Source organism: Asparagus officinalis, chromosome 10 (assembly GCF_001876935.1).
Source record: "Asparagus officinalis chromosome 10, Aspof.V1, whole genome shotgun sequence".
Taxonomy (NCBI): domain Eukaryota; kingdom Viridiplantae; phylum Streptophyta; class Magnoliopsida; order Asparagales; family Asparagaceae; genus Asparagus; species Asparagus officinalis.
In genome coordinates, this window is record NC_033803.1 from 73,371,158 (window position 1) to 73,386,570 (window position 15,413).

The 15,413-nt window shown below is 37.6% G+C and overlaps 1 protein-coding gene and 1 pseudogene across 8 annotated transcripts in view; both read right to left on the bottom strand.

Annotated features, from left to right (window-relative positions):
* Positions 1-2,004, bottom strand: part of LOC109826947 — a 9,994-nt pseudogene extending 7,990 nt beyond the window's left edge.
* LOC109824987 (5-methylcytosine rRNA methyltransferase NSUN4) overlaps positions 2,572-15,413 on the bottom strand; it is a 13,172-nt gene continuing 330 nt past the window's right edge. The window contains exons 1-11 of one of the 8 annotated variants that reach the window (XR_002242868.1): positions 15,398-15,413; positions 15,175-15,319; positions 14,297-14,387; positions 12,343-12,540; positions 12,022-12,254; positions 10,507-10,638; positions 8,996-9,063; positions 8,716-8,777; positions 3,394-3,532; positions 3,201-3,280; positions 2,572-3,103 (exon numbers count right to left, since the gene is read on the bottom strand). The exon at positions 15,398-15,413 is cut by the window's right edge and continues 330 nt beyond it. Coding sequence is in view for 2 of the 8 variants with exons in the window: in XM_020391637.1 (XP_020247226.1) it covers positions 3,399-3,532; positions 8,716-8,777; positions 8,996-9,063; positions 10,507-10,638; positions 12,022-12,254; positions 12,343-12,540; positions 14,297-14,387; positions 15,175-15,319; positions 15,398-15,413 (1,079 nt within the window). In the remaining 6 variants the exon portion in view is untranslated. Of the gene's footprint in view, positions 3,281-3,393; positions 3,533-8,715; positions 8,778-8,995; positions 9,064-10,506; positions 10,639-12,021; positions 12,255-12,342; positions 12,541-14,296; positions 14,388-15,168; positions 15,320-15,397 lie in introns of those variants that run through there. The other 7 variants (XR_002242867.1, XR_002242869.1, XM_020391637.1 and 4 more) reach the window with 7 other exon arrangements.

The following is a 15,413-nucleotide window of genomic DNA, read 5'->3' on the forward strand; positions in this document are numbered from 1 at the left end:
CCGCCGACGTGGCGGCGGCGGCGGCAGAGGAATCAGCGTTCATCGAGTCGTGGACGGAAGGGTTGTTGGTTCTTATTCGGGTTGGTATTTCTATTATACGGGTCAGTCGGATCAACCCGAATTGACCTGTTTAATAAATAAATAGTGGACAAATTTTCAAAACCGACCCGTTTGAGTTTTTATTTGTAAAAAACAATCCGTTTCTAGGATATTTGCAAAAACCGACCTGGTTTCAGCCAGGTCGGTTTTTAAAAAAAAATTTGAAACTTCACGGGAGTTGAACTCCCGTGAAGTTTAGCAGATTTTTAATTAAGCCACTAAACTTTACGGGAGTTCAACTCCCGTAAAGTTGCAATGTTGAAAAATTCCCACCCCATTTCTCCGCTGGCTCCCCATAAAAAATGGCGGCCTCCTCTCTCATGGCCTCCAACTTTATCTCCTCAAACTCAAAAACCCTAAACCTCTCCTCTACTCCCCTCCTCTTCTCCAGCCTCATTACCAACCTACCCTTTTCCTCTAATTTCTCAACCGCCACTGTCAAATCGAGGAAAGGGAGAGGGCTCGATTTTAGGGTTTGTGACGAAGGTATCCTCTGTATCGTCGGATTACGAGGTGGAGGATGAGAAGGCTGTGAGCGGCGACGAAGCGAGCTTCTCGCCGGACCTGAAACTGTTTGTCGGCAACTTGCCGTCTTCGGTGGATAGCGCCAAGCTGTTGGGTTGTTTGATAATGCTGTGAATGTTGAGATGGTTGAGGCATAAAAAAACATTATCCTGCTTTGGGGAGGGAGATGAAGGAGAACGGGGGGAGCGAGTGGAGAAATGGGGTGGGATTTGACTGAAATTCGAAGTCGCGTGGAGGTTGTGTGAAGAGTTATGAAGCTTCACGGGACTTCAAGTCCCGTGAAGTTTAGGAGCCATTTAAAAATAAACTTCACGGGACTTCAACTCCCGTGAAGTTTCAGAATTTTTTTTTTTGTAAAAACCAACCTGTTTTTAGCTCTGGGCTGAAAACAGGTCGGTTTTTACAAATATTTTCAAAAACGGTCGTTTTTTACAAATAAAAACCCAAAAGGGTCGGTTTTGAAAATTTGTCCAATAAATAGTAAATTTGGGTTGACTCGTTTATGATCTGACCCATGTAATTCAACTCATACCTATTATAAATGGGTCGGGTCGGGTTGATGGGTCGGGTCATAAATTGCCACCCTTAAGTCGGTAATGCATTGGAATTGAAGTTGTTCCTCAAAGAAAATAAAAGATATTCAAATTTGCGCAGTGACGTTTCCTAAGCCCAAATCTAACAGTATCGTGCTCAATAACACAGTGTTGAGCAAACTACAACAAACTAAAGAATTGAGTAATAAATAGCTAGCCTTCTGAAAGTTGAATGTTTGGTAGAACAGCATGGCATTTTCCTTAAGTCCGAGTGTACTACGAACCATATGATACATACCATTGACAATAATATGAATGGGATGATATGCGTGCTCATCTCCTAACATAGAGTATCCACCTTACGCCCTTAGCTTTGTGCCGATGACATGGTCCAAGCTGGGTCACCAAACTCATTGAGTAACCACCTAAAGCCCTTAGCTAGCTTTGTGCCGATGACACGGTCCACGCCAAAATGGTCTTTTAGAAAGGCTCCACCGTGATCCTAGGAATACATGTTAGTGCATATTTCTTCCCTCCACACCTCGCTAGTACCCTCCATGTGCTCTCTCAGAGAAAGAACTTGGGAAGAGTTGACCTTGAGACTGCCTTCGCATCTGCCACCCTAAGGGCCACAGTGGACACAAATATCATGGCTTGAAGGGCGCTCACAGAGTATGATCTTGAGCAGCCGCAGGATTGGAGAGATAAGCAGCACGAGGGCTCTTAGTGGCCTGCCAGCTTCGAGGGCTATGAGCATGAAGGAAGGAAAAGATTTCTTTGTGATAAGGAGAGCTCCTTCCAGTGGCGGAGGAGCTATTAAGCTTCTTCTTTGTTTCTTTCTCCCCATTGCCTTCTCCCATACACAGATCATCGGGAAATATTCTAGTCGTTGGCATTGATTGATTAGGCTTGTTAATTTCCTGGAACATACTGGAAGGGAAGCGAAGGAGTTTGGTAGGGTATAGCACTGGGTTTGAGGGAGAGAGGCTGCTGCACAAATGATATGAGCCGAAGCACGTTTTGCTTGATTCATTTTGACAGGTTAGAGGGTGGTCAGTGGTTTTCCGTATGTATTCTTCTGTTCCAGGTATCATCAAGCGCTCTTTTCTTTTCCCTAAAGGGGGAGGGAAGGAACAAAATGCAAATAAATGCCCTTCATCAGTTTGAAATACACACCCTGCCTCCTCCCCTATGCGGTTGAGTCTAGAGATCAGCACCAACGGCTGCTATTTCACTTTTCATCCCATGCATGTTTTCTCAACATTGAAACATATGCATGCAGTATTCTACGGTCATGCAATCTAAAAGGAGAAAAGTATCCCTTCCCACATCCAGGCCTAAGCAATAAACAGCAAGAGTAGAGTGGGAAAAAGCAAAGGGCAATGAGAAAGCTATGTTGGTTTCTCACATTATATACAAACAATAAAAGATTAGCACCTTTTTTCTTCTTTAACAATAATCAATAAATGTCTCATACATGTTCTAACTGTTGCACTATCAGAACTTACAAACACTATCTTAGATCATCCAGACTTCATGTTCTTTTTCTTTACCAAAGGAGAGAATAGAAAAGGTAATGCAAATGCTAGAACCACCAAAACCAAAAGAAATCAGACGCAAAAGAAATGCTAGCACCCAGCTCATCTGCAAGCTCTAATCTCTTGATAGTCCCTCACGCTTGTCAAAGGGCACGAGGGAATCATAAAATTGAGGTGCGCCCAGCATCTGCAACACGGAAGAATAACTAAAGTTTCCCTTGTGTCTCCGCATAATTCTCTTTTGTACGGATAAAGTTGAGGACCAAGTGCCGCCCAGCATTCATAAGCTCTCCAGCTGGGTTTCTTTCAACAGTGCACTACCACTAGGTGAAAGCGAAGCTCATGTCCAGTCCCTTGAATGAAATGGTTCTTATCATGCCTCAGCCAGAATTTGCGTTTATATATTGCCTACAATCCTTAATAGCGTACCAAATACAATCCTTAATAGCATACCACAAAGCAACTTACATCCGATGATAGAAGACACAGATAAAAGAGATCCAACCTATGCAGAAACTAGCCCTTTCATTGCAAAGTTCTGATTCTGTTTAGAAAAATAATTTAATCTTCCCATATTTGCATATCCTGCAGGGAAAGATGACATATTATGATGAGTGCACAGAAATTTCAACTGGAAGCAGATGGCACATAATCAAGTATAGATTATTAACAGTCAATTAGTAGGAAAAGAATCAAACCTTGGCTATATGGCTACTTTTTTTAGTTTCGCAATAAATAGCCCGCTAGTTTGGGATGTTTTAGGATCAAAGCGCAATGTTTTAGGGATCCTTCCACTCCTACAATGCCAGCTATCAGCAGCATCTATCTCTTCCAGCACTAACATAGAAGTCAGTACAAATAAGTAACTTACACATTTGAAATACAAGACAAATATTAAATAATAAAAAAATAATTGAATAAAACAATTTCTGAAATTATGACAGTTGGAAAATTTCAAAATTTTAAAACATGCTAAAGAACTAAACATGTTTGGAGTACAAAATCTTAGATCTACAAATGGAATTTAACATTGGACACACAATGGAATTTGGACTATGAAAGACCATTTCAGAGATTACTTAAATATAAAAATAGATGGATTAAATTTCAATTTCCTAAATTTGTACAATGTAATTGCTTGTTATATGAAGAAAAGTTCAAAAGAGGACGATTTAAGTTCAAATCTTCCAGTTCACAACACGCAATGAAATAAAATTTCAACTTTATTGCCGATATCTAAAGTTGGCCTGCACCAATAAAGAGTTTGTGGTGTCAGTGGCGGTTGCTATAGACCATGAGGAGGAATAAGAGGAGATGATGACTAGGAGAAACAGGAAGTGAAGGTGGCAGGCGAAAAAGAGAAAGCGGTGAGGGAGGAGATGATGGTGGAGGAGATGATGGTGAAGGAGAAAGAGTTAGTGGTCATTGGTGCTTGTTAAGGATGACATAGTAATGGCAGTGGAGGATAAGAAGAACAAAGCAAGATTGGTAGTGGTCAAGGAGTACCAACTGGTCCTAGGAGGAGAAAAAATGACATAAGTTTTAGACCGGATTTAAGTTCAATACATTTAAAAGTTTAATTTACTTAGGAGGTCGGAATTAAGATGAGGGTGGAGGCATGTTAGTCCAAGAGTTGCACCTGCAGAACAGGCGATTCATGCACAAACATCTGAGTTACTAAGGGTATGACTTTTAATAGACAAGAATACGTTATCTAAAGAGCAAATAAAAGCATGGGATATTGAGTTGAAAAAGTGAAGGTGTTTTTCTAAAAGTTCCCTTAAATCAGTGTTAGGCCATTAGAAACTTTACAAGGACTGCTGGATTTGCTAAATCAAGAGGTTTCTGGATTTGATGGTAGCCATATATGACGGATAACCACAATGCTTTTAAAAGAGCTTTTGAAATTATCAAGATGCAAAAATTACAGGCAGCAAGATCGAACACTAAATGTAACTCCTACATGTGTGCTGAAATTATATAAGTTGTTAGGAAAGTATGCTGGAAAATCGAACATTCTGCTATTGCCAGGGAGATGGAACAGAGTATGTAAACGTGGGTCTTATTTGGTCTGGAAGCTGGGAGGCAAACAGCCGTCAACAAGCCCATATAACCACAAAGGATCCAGATTATTGTTGGGAACTTTAAGAGTTATTGGAGTTCATTATTGCTTTCTCTCTTTTACTTTTCATTACAAATTCCATGTGTCTCCCATTTGATTAGAGAGTTAGCAAAAGGGTAAATCAAAGTTCATACTAATTTTCCCATCAAATTTGAAGCAGTTGACTCCTCCAATAGTCTACTCAAAAAGAGCTTCCATGAATTTCTTCTTATATTCAAAAAGAGCATCTTTACGATTTATCTAATTCCCACCTTTCTCCACCTTTTCTTTTGCGGTTCATACAATTTTCTAGTCGGTATAAAAGTCTTCTCAACCATGGTTATATCGGCCGATAACCCGATATTATCGTTGAGTTATCGGATTTGGGAGATTTCCGCTAGGATAAGTAGGATTTTTAACCAGTTATCGTTTTTTAGGGTTTATCGGCGAGTTATCGGCGATAAAGATACTTATCGACCGATAAGGGAGGCGCTGAATATCGGCTTTATCGTGCCAAATTTTGAGTTGAATTTTCGGGTAATGGGCGGTTATTTAGTAAGTTGTTAAACCCGACCCGACTCGCTTTCTACAATTAGTTAGTGATTCTAAACATGATTATTTATATTTTGAAATGTTTATATTTCATTAAGTATGGTTAAATTATATTTTTTGGTTATCATATTATATATATACACTATCTAGTACATCACCCCGATAAATACTACTTATCCTTGATAAATCCCCGATTTACGCTATCCGATAAGGATTTTAACTGTCTGATAAATCCCCGATAACCGATATTCAAAACCTTGTTCCAACAGGCGGAGGCAGCATGGGTAATGGTCAAGAGCTAACTAGGTCCATAGGTATGTGGATAGTCATCTCTAGCTAACTAGGTCCATAGGTAGCTATTGAAGTAAATAGAATGTCAATGTTTTAAATTTTTTTTACAATTTCAAATATGTGGATAATAAAGAAGTGTATTTTTCATATGATTATGTGACCTTATTCTTGAATTATTCCTCCAGTCACACAACACATGACATGCGAGACAATAAGACGCTTTACAAGGTAAAATGACAGTTTGCAGATTATTATAGGAGAAGATGATAGGTCAACTTGATCTTTTTCCTTCAATTCATTTTTGAGTTTTATTCTCAGTCTCTCTGAAAATATGGAGTTTAAACATGTAATGTATTAATCAAGGTTGCTGATAGCGGATCGCGGCGCGTCGCGGCGAGGTACCGCTAAGGCTATTTCAGGCTATTGCGGCGAAATAGCGGCAAATAGCGCACAGTCAAATAGCGGTCAAATATAAATATATTTAAATATCCTAAATAATAAGAAAAATCATATAAAAATCTAAAAATTCTAAAAATACATATCTCATGCCTAAACATGAAATAGATGTGTAATAATTACATAATATTAACAAAGTACTATAATTATAAAGATTAAAGAATGAAAAAACGTACATGTTTATCCAAAAGACTGTTATTTGTCTAATTTCTTCAACAATATAAATACTATTTCTTGTATGAAATATGAATGAACAAATAACAATATAAGTACAATATAATGGCTGAAATTATACCTATTCACAAATCATGACTGGAATCACTGGATTAAACATACCTTATTCCTATTTCTTGTATTATTTCTACATTCATTTCATACAATAAATAAACATGCTATATTTCTTCATTCATACAATAAGTTATAATAATTTCAGATGTTGATTTTTATTTTTTGATTATACAGGTTTTCTGAAAGTCGGACCTAATGGAAATTTTTGATTGCAGCTGCTGATTATGAAGATCAAGCCATTTATCACATACATAAATTAATAAGTTGTAAATACTTGTATTATCAGTGACATTTGATAAGGTTGTTGTATGAAATATGAATGCACTATGAAGAAATTCAAGAAATATAGACATGAGATGACATCAGTTTTCTGTATGATTACTACACATCAAGAAATGGAAATGGAAATGATGATTGAGACTTGAGAAAATGACCATGTGGGTGTAACTAAGTGTTAACTGAGCAGCATATGTCAGCAAAAGCAAACTTCACCAATTACAAAGCAAAATTTTAAAATAAACTAAAACTATCATTACACTGATAGATATAAAATAAATGAATTAGCCATTTACAAACATTAGCATGAACTTGCAGCAAAATAACAATATGACAGTACAATCTTCCATGGATATGGTTTCTGATGCATGCATAGACAATTTTGGGGAGATAGAATGAACCAAAAAAAATGCACATTGTTTTCGTTCTTTACGAGATATCGTACCACAAAATGAAGAAATAATTTTTATTTTAGTTTTTTTGCCCAACCAACGCTAGTGAGGGGAGGGGGGAGAGGAGTTGATACCTGTTTCTCTGTTGGCAGACGAAAGCCTTGGCTACAGAGATGGAGGTGTCGACGCTGGTACTGGAAAGCGGAGGGTCGTAGGCTCGTAGCAGGAACCAAAATACGACGGGGTTGTCGCTAGGGAGAGGGAGTCGTTGAGGCGGAGGAGAGGGCCTGCGTTGTCGTGGAGGCGGAGGTCATAGCAGAACGAAAGGGTCGGAGGGGCGGCGGATGAAGGGCACACGACTTCCTGGGGTTGGAGATGAAGGGGATCTTGAGGTTCGAGATGAAGGGGGAGAGGGAGGGTGAGGGTTAGGGGGAGGCGAGGCTGAGAGCTGAGGGAGTGTGAGTTTCTTCGATGGGAACTGAGGGAAGCGGCTAGGGCACACGGGTTCGGGAGCTGAGGGAGGCGGCTAGGACACACGGGAACTGAGGGCTTTAAGTATAAATGGGTAAGCGGGTCGGGTTCGGGTCGGGTTTGACGATCATTTTGGTTTAAAGCTTGAAGCGGCTAATAGCGGTATTAGCGCTTTTAACCGCTAAATCCCGCTAAATCGCGCAATTCGAACACAAAGCGGTTTTTACTGCTTAAGCATTTTACCGCTTAAGCAAGCCGCTAATGCCTTAAGCGTGGCGCTGATGCCCCGCTTCCGCGATTCGCGCTGCGATAGCCCCGCTTTTTGCCGCTATTTACAACACTGGTATTAATGTCCAGTGCATGAAATTACTTGAATAAATTCTCAGTAAAGAGGTAAATACTCAGTCATGTGAATTGAGAAGGAAGCTATACATTCATTCCTCTCAAGGTTATCGATAGCGGATAGCGTCGCGTAGCGGTGAGGCATCGCTACGGCTATTTCAGGCTATTACGGAAAAATAACGGTAAAAAGCGCAAAGTCAAATAGCGGTCTAATTTAGATATGTATAAATACTAATAAAAAATTAAAGAAAAATCTAAGAAATATAAAAGTACATATTGGATGATTTAAAGAGATCCTAAACATGAAATAGACATGTAACCATCACGTAATACCAAAGATAACTGGAGGAGTCAAAAAGTCGTCATCTTCAAGAAGAAGAGCTTAGCGGTGACAGGACTGTCCTAAGAGGAGCTTACGGTGAAGGAGGTGAGAGGAAGTATCAAGGTAGGTGCCAGAGGCTATGAGAAGTGGCAGAAGTATGTTGAAAATCACAGGAGACGGTAGAATGAATGCAATGGTCAAGAGTTGAGTTTAATTTTAAAAAAATAAGCTTCAAACCGCTTTTAAATAGCAGTCAAAAAGCAAATTTTGAATGCAATCGCTCACTATTTACCATTATGACACACTATTGGCCGCTTTTGCGAATAGACATATTCCGTAATATGTCACCGTTTTTGCGCGATAGCGTCGCGGGAAGGGACCGCTAACGCTATTAGCGCCGTTATTGCGGGGCTATTTACCGCTATTTATAATAGTGATTCCTCTTTTCTTATCTTTTTTTTCTTTTTTTTTCTTTTTAATGGATGAGATATATCCTTATTCCTTATGATTATCCACAAAAGAAACATACCAGCTGAAGTATTTTCAGAAAGGAACTGCTCCACCACATCTTCATTTTGGGATGTTGTTAAACTGTGTAAGGCATCACAAGAGATCAATAGGTTAGCACAAAGAAAAGGAGTAAACTATGTAAGCAACACATGATATAAAGTTTAATGTGATAGTTGAAACAACAAAAGAGATGGCCGAAACAAGGTCTCTGTTGAGGCACAACCCACCAAAAGAGGTCGGTATTCCAATTCGAGAATATCATGGGAAGGGAAGCAATGCACTAACATTTAAACATTTACCTACAAGTGCTATACACAAGCGATCCCCCAGCTTTTAATAACCTGAAACCATTGCTCAGAAGCTTTAACTGCATGCAGAAACAGAAGAGAAGTATGTAATATTATAGAGGAAATGTTTAGTGTGAACGTTTCTGAAAAAAGAAGTCTCAGCTAAACAATAAAGGAGCAGAAAAAACAGGATAAGTTCATGCAGGAAGAAAAACTATAAATTTAAAACATACCACTAAAAAAATATAACTTCCCTAAAATCTAAGGGACCATTGATCTTGTCACATGTTGACAAATGGGTCTTTCATCCAATTAAATAAGGAGCAACGGTCCCAATCTAGTGAATGAGTGAGCAAGCAAAGGAGGGAAATTAAACGAAAGGAGCAACAGACTTAATTGAGCTGAGTGAGTGAGGGAGGGAGGGAGGGGAGGGGAGGGGAGGAGGGGGGAGGGAGGGAGGGGGTGGTGTGGAGGTGGGAGGGTGGTGGGGATTCACTCTATCTTCATATACATCATGTAAAGTGGTTAAAGGTAAAAAATGAAGTAATTATGAGCGTTTTTCTGAAAGGATCAAGTGTGCACAACACTTCTATGACAATGCAAGAAAAGTTGAAACTCTGGCACAATTCAATTCATCTGAACACTTTGCTTCACATGTTCCCTCCAACCTAGGGATGACAGACATAGCGACTATTTTTGGCTTGTTATATCCAATATAGTGCACTTGGAGTGCAGTTATTTATGAAAAAAATCACATTAATACGGATTCACTGTGTGCTAAATATTCAGATATGTGATTGATGGAACTATTATTGGCAAAAAAGAATAATTCATTAACCAAAATGAAAAACACATTCACTTCGCCTTTTAATTATAGCGTTATTTTTATACAGCTCAGGATGCCCATCATGCATCTGAAAGCAATGTTTTAAAATACAAATATCGGGGAAATATCAGATGGCCAAATTTCATAATAGATTGTAAATATCAGGAAAATATTGGGGATATATGGTAAATATCGGAATGTCATAACTGATCTTTGCATATATAGTATAATGCACTAAAATGTAATATCGACATATGTAATGAAATCTAAACATATAAAATGTGAATAATATATGTTTAGGATCACTAATCAACCTTGTAAATTAAACAAAAGTACAAATCAACTTCGCAACATTTGGTTTAATTTTTTTAGGGTAAAATGTCATTTGAGATAATGAGGAAATCATGATATCTTGCCCAAAAATTATCAAACACAGTATAGTGTTTTGTGACAAGCGATATAAAAAGATATATCGGTCCACATATTGGCTGATATATCGGCCATATCGGGAGGTATATCGCCCAAAATAACCAAAAAGCAGTAAAGGATATTTAGAGACCATATTGGTGGCAACAAGCCCTGTAAAAGGATATATTCGGGGATATATCGGGCCATGTCGGGGATATTTAAAACAATGTCTGAAAGTGCACATGAAAGACTCAAAGAGAATACATTTGACTGCTAACATAGTACTTACTTGAAGATGCATCAAGTTGTCTGTTCTTTCTGCATCAAGTAATCGCCGTTGAAGAGTTCCCCAACCCCAATATTCAAACTTCTGGATGTGTTTGAATGAACCATCATGAGTACACTCTGCATCCACGAGAACCTAATAGATAGGATTTCAAGCAATCACTACACCTTCTAAAGAGGCTAAGACGTCTCTGGTCCAGCAAAAATCAAGTCAAAGAAGAGAACATGTCTCAAATCCAGGGTAAAAAAAGAAGTAAAAATTGCAACAAAAAGGCATCACTGCCTTTAAGAACAGGGTCAGGTGAAAATTGTTTGAAAAAAGTATGACTCAGTACCACAACATGGCACTGGAATATGCAAATTGGTAAGAGGATAAATTATAACCCTCAATCCTAACTGCCACCTCGGAGTTCTGGTGCAGCAGGAAAAACTTTAAGATGGTTTTAGAGCAACTCATGTTCAAATTTCAGAGGCACACATTTAAAGAGGATTTGAAAGAAAAGGTAACAGACAAAATTAACAATATCTCACCCCATGAAAAGAGTTCTTAACTTGTGGGGGCATATCCGCTATAAATTATAACCATCAACATAATTTTTGGAGTTACGTCGCCTATAAATTATAACCATCAACATAATTTTCGGAGTTTTAATGTTGTGAAAGAGACTTTAACAAAATATCATAATAACATAAAATAATGATATACGTGCTCAAAGATTTGATCTACTTGTAAATTATCATTCATTTTCTGACTTTTCTATAGGAATGTGCCATGGTTCCTGATATTTATACATATTAGCTCTATATATATTTAACTAATATAAAAGCTCATCCGAACTTATCATAGTTTGTACAAGTTAAAATACTATATTTGATATATAATTAGACATAAATAAATATCTCATACATGTAGAACTCATCGAGTTTTAGGTCATGGAATCAAGGGCCAAATGAATAGAGTGGCATGTAAGGAAATTGGCCATATATTTTCCGAATATTGGTTAGACAACTTCATCAATTTCAAAAGTTAGTTTGAAGACGATTGAAGAAGATGGCATCCAACAAATCTCAGGACATGTCATTTTTATGCCTCATCTAACTATGTTTCAATAAGTACACATGTGCAACTCAATCCGACATTGTTTACCCCAAAAAAGTCATTCATAAAGGAAAAGAAATCAAAAGAAAAGCTTTAAGATTCAAGAAAGTTGTAGATTCAGTGATGAACCTGAATCCCTTTATAAAAATTCCAAAAACTTGATCTTTCATAGACTATTGATAGGTTTCATCTTATCAGAATTTCACTTAACACTTTGGTTTCAAAAAAAAAAAAAAAAAAAAAAAAAAAATAGTATAACAGATTGTTAAACAGGCCTAAAATTACAAGAACGTGAGGAGAAAAAGGCTCTTTAGGACTTTAATATTGATGCATAATGCCAAATTGTGTCAATGATTAGACAACAGTGACAAGAGTAATTCACACAAGATGATACCCTCAAGGAGATCAAAGGTCGCATACCTTGTCATAGCCAGAAATCAAACATTCCGCTTCATCTACTGTGCAGAACAACTCACTTCTATGCAGTCCAACTACTCCGGAATCCCTGCCATAAAATATCAACTCCGGTTCTGCAGTTTCTATATGTAGTTCATTAGCATTTTTTGCTTTCCTTGCATTCTTCTTTCGATCACTCCATAGCCTCTTTGAATTCCAGTCTGTGAATATGTTTCCTTTATCCTCACAATTTGCACCTGTGGAGTTTCAAGATTGTAACTTTTAAGTATGATAAGTTGGACAGGGAAAACATAGGGGAAAAAAGTCCAATTAGGTGTGTATTACTTGATTTCATGTTAGTGGGAGATCTCACAGGTAGTAGAGAAAATGTTGTTCCATCAGCAATAAAGAGTCGGCAGCGATTTCCCAGTGCATATTTCTGTAACATTGTACGGCATGCTGCTAACCTATGCTTTGCAATATCAACACCGGTCAGGGATCCTGAGCTACCAAGTAGATCTGAGAGCATGCATAACTTGGCACCTAAAATAAATAGAGGTGATTGGAAGAAGTTGTGAATCAGATAAAGAAAGAAGAGGCATTCTTCAGATAAAGTTCTTCTGATGAAACTTCTACAAGTGATACTGCAATTGTGCACATTATTAATTATTAACAATACCTCTTGCATCTGATAAAGTTGTGCACAATAAACTAAAAGGTTCATATTACTAAAGATGAGCACAAACATGGAGAAAATTTCATATTTCCCATACTTACAGCTGTTTTCTAAGACTTGGAGAACTTCTGAAAAAAGATGTCTTAGCCAACGTCTATCCTACTAGATCCAGTTCAAGCCCGATCTTAGCTATCACTTCCTCGACTAGTAAACTGTCATTAGGTACGAGGACTATAAGCCACCAGGTTAATAGTCATAAAATCTCCATCAAATAATTTCTAGAGCCTTCCTACTATAAGATGAGTTCCAGAAATATCTCATTCTGTTGGATAAGACTTGACGATGATCATGACGATGATGAGTATACTGATTACCTAGTCATATAGGTTTTTATTGAAAATACATCATTGAGAATGAACTAAAGAGCATAGCATTTGGCAAGGATGAAATGCACTGTAAGGACCTTAGCCCATTAATAAATAGCTTGAATGGCACATAGCACTTTTACTCAATATTAGCATTTGGCAGCCGAGACACTGCTATAAATGGCCAGAATGATCCTGAATTCCATATAAAAGTAAAGTCCTCCAGAAAGAGTTCTCTCATATGAACAATTGGGATGATAAAAGCACTTAATGAATGGATATCATTTTGAATCTGTAACATCTAGACATTCACAGAGAGGATCCTGAGCGAGTAAGACCCAGCAACAATGATGAAATCAAGTGATTGACAAGTTAATAAATCCATAAAAGTACAGAGATACCAATTTTTGCATCCTCTTGTTAACAGAATGCTATTGACATCTACATGCATCATGAGACTAGTGAGGGAACAAGAAAATTATTGGTCGCATCAGGAATCCCTTTGACGCACTAATAATAATAAATAAATTATTTAGATGCAAAATAGGCAAACAATAAATGCTAAAAAACTGCCATGTTTCTCACAAGAAAAGTGTTGAAGCAGGTTCCAATTTCTGAGAGGAATCAGCATGAGATTGACGTGCAGGTAAATTTTAACCAATACACAAAAGCAACAGGTAAATTTTAACCAATACACAAAAGCAACATACTTCTCAGACACCCAAAACTAAATAGAAAATTTGGACTTTGGACACATATGAATAAATTACTTAATCAAATATATGTAACTATCATCATTGCTGACACTTTGTATTTTTTGCATAAGGGGAAGATAAATGTCGATTTTGTCATTTTGCCACTGAGGGTGGCAGGAATACTTCTGTGAAGGGCACTTTGATTTACGGGTCTAGATGGATATTCAAAATATCTGTATCCAGTCCATATTTAAACTCGTTCTAATTGATTCGTATTACAGAAATGTATACGTGGCATAGATTAGGTTTAGACACGTCGTACAATTATCAGATTTGGGCCAGTGATACTTATCACTAACTAAAACTGCCTTGATAGCACTACTGTCTACTAAAGTAACTAAAAAGGGGAGACAATATACTAATGGATGCTCATATAGCACTTTTAGCTTACTTGTCAATTCAAATAAATTCAAATTTGAATATCATTTGTTAAATAAAGTCAATATTCTCAAAGATCAGAAAGATGTGCATTTCTAAAAGAGAAGAGGTGAAACTGTAGTTACCTGGGGCTGCACATAAATCAAGGATATGATCACCTGAGGAGATATTCAAGGCCATAACAGCAGCCCCTGATGCAGCATCCATCCCATAAATCTGAAATTCAAAATCAGAGGGAAGGTACCAATTTAGTTGGGGTGTGCGCACGCACGCGTGCGCGTGTATATATACATATACATACACATATATGTATGTATGTACGTACGTATGTATATATATATACATATGTACATACATACATATATGTGTGTGTATATGTATATATGCATATCTACTCCTCTATACTTATAGGAGGATCCAAAGATCCACTATTCATGCTGCAGTAAATGCTACAGTGAGAATCATTACTGTAGCACAAACAGAACAATGTACCATTTTAAAAAATTTACTGTGACATTTGCAATAAACATGTGCCATTTAAAAAAGAATTATTGTAGCAGGAAAAAAAAGGGACCGTGCTTTGCACAGGGTGCACACTAGTGTATATATAAAGAAAAATAATAAAATGAGATGGTGAGATGAGATTCTTATCACGAGATGGCCCAATAGGCTACCGGAACGATGATCAATATCGCCCACCGTGATTTGCACTCATCATGATCTATAGATAAAAAAATTATATTATTTGAAAATTTCTAATTATTATTTTAGCTATTGTGCAAAAGGGACGGCTATTAAGCTGTCCGAAAAATCTAACATATTAAACTAGATTGATTCATACTCTAGAAGACTCCAAACTATGTGAAAATTTGATCATATACATTTGATGATGCAGTATCGATCATGAATTCGATGACCTGATTAGTCCATCTCACAACAATGTTTCATCGCACCATATCATTCTCATCATCATCATCAGATATTTTGCATGGCACACCTTTACCTTTCCTGAGCGGTACGAAATAGTGCTGGCAATGGGTATGGTAGACGGGATAGAGAAGAAGCCCGGTAACCAATCCAGCTTGTTGAGTGGGCAATTGAGGTCACTTTCGATCTCCATCAGATTAGATTCACAGCCAGGCTTCAGCCTTGTTGTTGGAGGAGGAAAATCAAAGTTGTTTGTACAAAGAAATGGAGTTGTAGTAATTTCGGTTTTTTTTAATTACCTGATATAGCGAGGGA